Here is a 7,310-nt window from a genome sequence, read left to right as displayed (position 1 = left end):
CACCACTGTACATTTTGTTAAATTCCCTAAATAACATTTATATATTATATTTTTAACGTAGTCCCACGTTTTATTTCTGTATAAATTATAAATATCAGAAGTCAACTTCTTTTAGAGATTACCTAAATATATTTTGCTAAATTATGCCAAACAAACCCCATTAAGAACTTTAGTAATTCAAGATATTCTTGCTCGTTCGCAAACATTAAAACAACGTAATAAATAAATAAATAAAGATATTTCATAAATCACTCGGGGCTGTTCCTTAACTTGGCGTACAAAAGTTTAAATTGAAATATTTATAAACGTTCCGCCAGAGGGACTGTAACGTTAATACTATGGTGTTTCCGGTTGAGTCAACGGCTCAGAAATACTCTCAATAGTAAAATAAATCGTGTTATAAAATAGCTTAGATTGTATCGCGTTGGATAACGATTACATGAGCCCACTAAAACCATGAACAAAATATGAATAATTATAATAAAGTGTATGACCAAGCCGGAAACATAGAGCGTGTCGGCAGTAGGCGGGCTGTTTGTCGTCGGATTGTAATTTATGTAACCTCATCCGGCGATTCAAAACCTTGAAAACTTAGCCCGACGCTATCAGTAGTTTATAGTTTGGGTTTTTGTTTATCATCCTGTTGTGATGCCTGCTGAAAATCTAAGATGGGAAACTTTACAGGCCTTAAAAAATTCCCCGAAGGGAAATATCACATACGACCCGTTCTGGTCGGAAAGGGGCGAGGTGAGTTATACTAACTAATACTAGCTAACGTTAATGGCTTGCTAGTTAGTGTTACCCAGGCCAAAATGTCCCTGCTTGTTTAGCTAGCTAGTTGGATGGCTAGCTAGTTCAAGTGTCCGTTTATTTATCTATGACTTATGTCCACCACTACGGTCTGTAATGAGGGCAGTTAACTAGTTAGCTACCACAGTTTGCTAAATTAACATTAAGACCAATATATGAAGCAGGTGGACGCACTGTTTTTAATCAACGTTATTTAATGCGTCACCTACATTATTTTATTTTATCGGTCGTTTTTAAGCCAAGTTTAACACAAGATACAGCCGTACATATACATACTGGTGCAATGCAATTAAGTTTATTTGCTCAAGTAGTCTACTTGTCCAATTTTGAGATGGTGGTACTTATTTGGAGTATTTCCATGTCATGCTACTTTATACTCTATTACAGTTATCTGAATATTGACCACCAACACTGCCTAATGGTCAGTGTTTCTTAATCATAAGGGCCTCAGCCATGTCTCTCTTTGTCAAAATAGTAATGGAGAATATTTTATTTTATGTGTACTTTTTATCTTTTGGTGGTGTCTATATATTTAAGATTGTATTTGACTTTTGTTAAAAAAGAAAACAAGTGAGGTTGAAACTTCTGTGATATAATAAAAAAAATTGGAGCTTAGTAAAGGTCATCCTCTCTTAAATACAAAAATTAAATCCCATATGTACATTTTAACCATAAAACACCCATGAATACAGTACACTTGAGGTTTTATTTATTTGTGTTCTTGCAGCATATTTTGGCAGGATGCAAAGAGGCCCTCAGCCTGTCCTCGACCTCTGGGATCATACTGGAGCGTCTCGGCTCCTCGCCCCTGCAGAAGTCTCGCTTTCTGGGCTCCGGCTCCGGAGACTCCAGCCCCGGCCTCTCTGAGGAGATCTCCTCCTCGGTGTCCTTCACAGGATCCACCTCCGACCTCAACGCCATGCACACCACACTTTCTTCAGCCCCGTCTTCAAAGACTGAGCGTGAGGCAAGTCTTCCTGAATACATGCTGACCTTTCTGTGCTTTTGCATGTGAGGGGGGGGGGGCAAAACTACCTTTCATTTTCTGATTAAAGGAAGAGTTCTTGAATAACTTTTGTGTGATTTGCCAAGGCTTTTTTTTTTTTTTTTTTGAGCTTAGTGGTATTTTGATCTATGCATTGAGAGAGCAAATATACAGTATTTAAATATTAAACTTTTTTTTTTGCACAATGTAATTTCATTGGTTTCAGGAAGTCATTACATCAGTTTTACATCATTTTGGGTTTGCAACTTTATATGTGTGCTTACTTCCCTATGAAATGTCTTTTTTTTTTTGACTGATTTGGTGATTGAACTCTATATTCATCTACCTGTCTGAATTTCTCACTCTTGTCCTTTCTTACTGCGCTGCAGGCTGTTAGCGATGAGGCGAAGGATGAAGATCCAGAGGGAGATGTCAGCGAAGTTTCCAGTCCTACGTTACTACCTGGCATTTCCCTGCTGTCGCCCAAGGCCATGGCGATGGCGGGCCGCATTATCAAGTTTGAGGTGGAACAACGAGAAAAGGCCAAGGTCAGACACCATGATTTTTATTTATTCCACTTGAATACCCAAGTCAACTTTAATGGCTGTGATACAATTTTTTTTTTTTACAATGGTGCTCATAAGTTTATGAACCCATGCTAAAGTTGACAAAAAAGAGGAAAAATCCAACCTTTAAGGACACCAATTTTCTAAGAAAATTCATAAGATCATCTCTCAATGCAAATCAAACCAGCTATTAGGCATAAAAACCATGCCAATCTCTAGGTATGGTGAAGGGTATGTGATGATGTGGGGCTATTTTAATTCCAAAGGCCAAGGGAACTTTATCAGGATGCATAGTATCCTGGATCCATGAAATAACTGGCCTTTCAAAATAAAAATCTGCCCGCCTCTATGGGAATTTAACATAGGGTTATGTATAATTATGGCCCCTGTATTATAAGGAAGAACATTTATTTATTTATTTACGATAGATTATTCATTCACAAAGAAAATTGGTGTCCTTAAAGGTTGGATTTGTCCTATTTTTGTTTATTAAGGCATTAAGATTAATTTCCAAAAGATGATTTTTTATTTTTTTTATTATTCCTCTTTTTAGTCAACTTTAGCATGGGTTCATAAATGTATGAGTGCCACTGTATGTTAAATAGATTGTTTCAAACAAGGGCATACCTGTGCACAGACATAACACTGTTTATATAAGAACAATGTTAATTTTTGGACAGAATATCTTTATTTTGGAAAATAAAGCATTGATTAGATCATTCATAGTTACGCTTAAACAATTAGTGGATTAATTGATTAGTCAATCGACAGAAAACTAAGAATCATTTTGATTATTGATTAATGGTTAAAAGTAAAAATGCTAAACATTTTCTGGTTTTGATAGGTTTTATATCAATGTAGATGTATTACTTTTGTCTTTTGGATTGTTGGTAAGAAAAAAAGCAGGACGTTTGAAGACGTGACATTCAGACACAACGATTAATCGAAAAACAGATGACAGATTCAGTCAAGTGTTTAGTTTTGTGAACCAAAACAATACATTTATCTTTTTGGAAAAACCTTACTTAAAACCTTTTTAATCATTTTTGCTACACACTTCTTGGCATTAGTCAAAGTTTTAGGACCATTTTAAGACAATTTCTTGAATGTTTTAAACCCACCGGCCCAGATATATGGATGTGCCTCATTTACTAAAGGTGTGATAACCCTGACATGTAGACAGGAAGCTCTGCAGTCTCACCTGACTGATGTCTTAAATCTGTCGGCTCAGATGGCGCTCAAAGTGCGGCAGGAGATGCAGGAGAAGTTGGTGGCGGCGGTGGCCACCTCCGAGTCCGAGCAGCTGAAACGCTTTGAGGAGTTCATGGAGCTGAAGCAGAGGCAGGAGTACCAGAGCATGAGGGACATGATGGACAGAGAGTAAGAGCCGTCGGCATTGATGCTTAAAAGTCTTAAAATGTTGTTTTAACATTGCTGAAATTGTTATTTATGTGCCATCAAAACTGTTCTGGTTTTCCACTTTCTCAGAACCAAAGAGAGCATCGGGCGTCAAGAGAAGCTGAAGGAAGAGCAGCGACACAGAATGAAGGTATGACCATCGGACAACACGTAGGCGTGTTGCTTTAACGGTCTGGAAATGTAGTTAAAGCTCCACAGGTGTCCTAAGCTGTTAGGAGCTGCCAGGACATGGAGGTCAGACGGAGACATTCCATATGAATTGATGAGAATGAGTTGATTAAGATACATTTTTGGCAACAAATATTTGAATATTTCTGAATAACCTGATGCAAAAGAGACCTCATGACTTGAGGTCATCACAAACTTAAAGACAAAATGCAGCTTTGAAACAGTGATTTATTTGAGTCTGATTCATTTCTATAAAAAGTTGGTTTTGACAAACTCTGGTGACTCTTAACAGCTCCTCCAGATCACGAGCAGATTCGTTCATTTCCCTACCACTTAATGTGAAGACATGCAAAAGCAGGCTGCATTCCTGCAGTTTATTCATTCATTCATTTATTTGTTTGAAGTTACCGATGGTGGTGTTATACAGTATGAGTTTTGAGCTATTTATTTATTATGACAACATAGTTTTGCATATGTAACCTATAGATAGCTCTGATACGTGTTTTATTTGCCTGCATACATAAAGCCTCCACAGAAAAATATTGCTATTTTGCACGAACTGTCTAGTGCTCCCTAGAATTCCTTCTCCGTTCTGGAAGTTTGTGTAGAAAGCTTCATGAGCCCTGACTGTTTCATGATAACACCTGAACTCAAAACGTTATGTTTTGTACACTATAAACACATTTTCTTCTTTGGCGTCAGATCATCAACCTGCGTCTGAGGGAGGCGGAGCAGCAGCGCCTGCGGGAGGCGGAGCTCGAGCGGCAGCGGCAGGCGGAAGGCCGGGAGCGGCTGCGTAACCTCAACACCATCCAGGAGGAGATCCTGCAGCTCAACCAGCTGCTGGAGCCGTCCAGCCAGACCAAAACCGATCTCCCGCCGGCCACCCTCAGCTCCTGCTGCACCCGCGGGAACCAGCTGTGCTCCCAGCTGTCGGAGGTGGTGCGGAAGACGGCAGAGGTCAGTTCGACTCGTGATGCGTGGCTCCTTTCCGACGCCGACGGGGAGGAAAAGTCTGGAGAGAGGCGGAAACTCATTGTGGTTGTGTTTTTAAAGGGCTCCTTTGTCTTTCCAGGGCGAGTTCCCCACCGTGGAGGACATGACCGTGGCCGAGCGAGCCCTCCACGAGATGAGGGCGCTGATCAGGCTGATGCAGGAGGAGGTCGCCAAGGCTCAGGAGAAGAAGAAGAAGGAGCAGGAGGACGAAGAGGAGCGCAGGAAGCAGGCGGAGCTGCAGGCGCAGCAGGAAGCGCAGAAGAAGGCGGCGGAGTCGGCCAAAGAGAAGGCAAAGAGGAAAGGTGAGAGAGTTGGATTCTTCACTACGCTAACGACTCCTTTCTCGTTGCATGTATTCATCTGATCCATTTTTTTTATAGCTTTTAAGTGGTAATCTCCAAGATTTTCATAAATAAATGCATTAAGTCACTATCGCCAAAGATAACACAATGGTGATTGAGCTTATGGCCCACGGACGTTAGTATTTTAGTTTTTCTCCATTATATATACACAAAAAATAGAACTAAGCACACAATTCTGAAAACTTGAAACTCGTTTATCAACAACAGGACTCCAGACTGCTAAACTCTCAACGCCATTCCACTGTTTTCAAGTATTTAATCTGTAATCCACGTGTACAGAATACTGTGAGTACTAAGATTTGGCCGTTGTTGTCTCCCGACAGGGCTGCAGAACAGCGCTGAAGACAGCACGCTGAAATGGTACAAGCAGCTGCAGGAGTCGGCTGCTCAGTGCGCGCAGTCCTACGAACAGCTCAACTCCCCAAAAGACGTCCAGGTGAGCTTGTACTCCAATAACGATAATATTGTATTTATATAGCACCTTTCACACAAAATGCAGAAAAAAAGAAAAGAGCAGACAATTAAAACGGCATGATACATATTCAGCTTTACTGTTTGAACCAGTTTAGAGAAGGGCTTTTTACTCCTATTTGGCTTCAGCCATAAAATAACTTTGCCTAAATAAAATACAGGCTATGATAGGTACATTTTAAATGTACATAAGAACTAAATAATGAAAGAAAAAAGAAAGCAAGATGATTAATCTGAGCAGACACCCATCTTTGATACTATACATACTTTGATGGAAATGGGGGGCGGGAACAGAAATGGCGATACTTAACATTTAACTGGTGAGCAGAACTGTGTACAGTTGCGTTTTAATTTTTCTTCTCTGGACTCTAAAGACAAAGAAGCTGAAGCTGGAGCTCCAGAAAGCGGCCTCCATCCCCGTCAGTCAGATCTCCAGCAACTCTGGATCGCAGCTCCGAGAAATCTTTGACAAGATCGACAAGCTGCTGTCTGGCCGGGCGGTGGTGTCGGGGGGCAAGTCTGTCTCCACCTCCCAGCATCCACAAGGCCTGGACTTTGTCAGCTACAAACTGGCTGAGAAGTTTGTGGTGAGTCTGTTTTTGATGTATTATCCCAGATAAACATGGGTATTTTAAATTAAATTCGAATGATTGACCACACGACTTCTTTTGGGATTGGATTTTTTTTTTTTCTTCTCTTTTTGTAGAAACAAGGAGAGGAGGAGGTGGCCTCTCACCACGAAGCCGCTTTCCCCATCGCCGTGGTAGCCTCGGGCATCTGGGAGCTGCACCCTCGAGTGGGCGAGCTCATCCTCGCCCACCTGCACAAGAAATGTCCGTACGCAGTCCCACATTACCCTCCGATGAAGGAAGGCACACCTGTGGAGGAATACCAGAGGTCAGAGAGACGTGGAAATGTGTCGCCGCACCTTCCTTTTTGCTCAGTTGTCATGTTTGATTAACCCTGACGATAATTCACCAGGATCCTTGGTTACCGCGTGGACGACTCCGGCGTTGAAGGCCAGGACAGTTTCCTGAAGAGGATGTCGGGGATGATCCGCCTCTACGCCGCCGTGATCCAGCTGAGGTGGCCCTACGGCTCCAAGCAGGGCGTAAGAACTGTCTCACTTCCTGTCAGGCCCCCACTAGGTTTCATAAAACATTATTACGCGTCTGCATCTTCAAACCTTTTGATTCTCACTGTGTACTTGACGCGTTTCAGCCTGCTCCTCACGGTCTGAACCACGGCTGGCGTTGGTTGGCTCAGATGCTCAACATGGAGCCTCTGGCTGACATCACGGCAACGCTGCTGTTTGACTTTCTTGAGGTAAGTCCTGTTCCTTTTTTAATTGTATTATATTATTTTATATATATATATATATATATATATATATATATATATATATATATAGTCATCAACATTGCTGTTTCTATACACACACATCCCAATAGAGCATGGCGTTTAGTCAGTTAAAATATACGACCCATACTCTGCAAATGAGGGGCTCCCCTGGTGTTCCAACGGTTAATGTTT

At 41.3% G+C, this 7,310-nt stretch overlaps 1 protein-coding gene across 2 annotated transcripts in view; it reads left to right on the top strand.

Moving 5' to 3' along the window:
- The first annotated feature begins 540 nt into the window (after positions 1 to 540).
- gle1 (GLE1 RNA export mediator) overlaps positions 541 to 7,310 on the top strand; it is a 31,625-nt gene continuing 24,855 nt past the window's right edge. Inside the window, exons 1-12 of one of the 2 annotated variants that reach the window (XM_031305678.2) lie at positions 541 to 747; positions 1,538 to 1,777; positions 2,182 to 2,343; positions 3,593 to 3,741; positions 3,850 to 3,910; positions 4,651 to 4,908; positions 5,024 to 5,246; positions 5,630 to 5,742; positions 6,152 to 6,364; positions 6,484 to 6,674; positions 6,759 to 6,888; positions 6,999 to 7,103. In XM_031305678.2, the coding sequence (XP_031161538.1) occupies positions 649 to 747; positions 1,538 to 1,777; positions 2,182 to 2,343; positions 3,593 to 3,741; positions 3,850 to 3,910; positions 4,651 to 4,908; positions 5,024 to 5,246; positions 5,630 to 5,742; positions 6,152 to 6,364; positions 6,484 to 6,674; positions 6,759 to 6,888; positions 6,999 to 7,103 (1,944 nt within the window). In that variant the 5' untranslated portion in view covers positions 541 to 648. Of the gene's footprint in view, positions 748 to 1,537; positions 1,778 to 2,180; positions 2,344 to 3,592; positions 3,742 to 3,849; positions 3,911 to 4,650; positions 4,909 to 5,023; positions 5,247 to 5,629; positions 5,743 to 6,151; positions 6,365 to 6,483; positions 6,675 to 6,758; positions 6,889 to 6,998; positions 7,104 to 7,310 lie in introns of both variants that reach the window. The other variant, XM_031305679.2, reaches the window with a different exon arrangement.

Source organism: Sander lucioperca, chromosome 2 (assembly GCF_008315115.2).
Source record: "Sander lucioperca isolate FBNREF2018 chromosome 2, SLUC_FBN_1.2, whole genome shotgun sequence".
NCBI classification, from domain to species: Eukaryota; Metazoa; Chordata; class Actinopteri; order Perciformes; family Percidae; genus Sander; species Sander lucioperca.
Note: the sequence above shows the minus strand (reverse complement) of the source record. Positions and strands in the feature narration are given on the sequence as shown.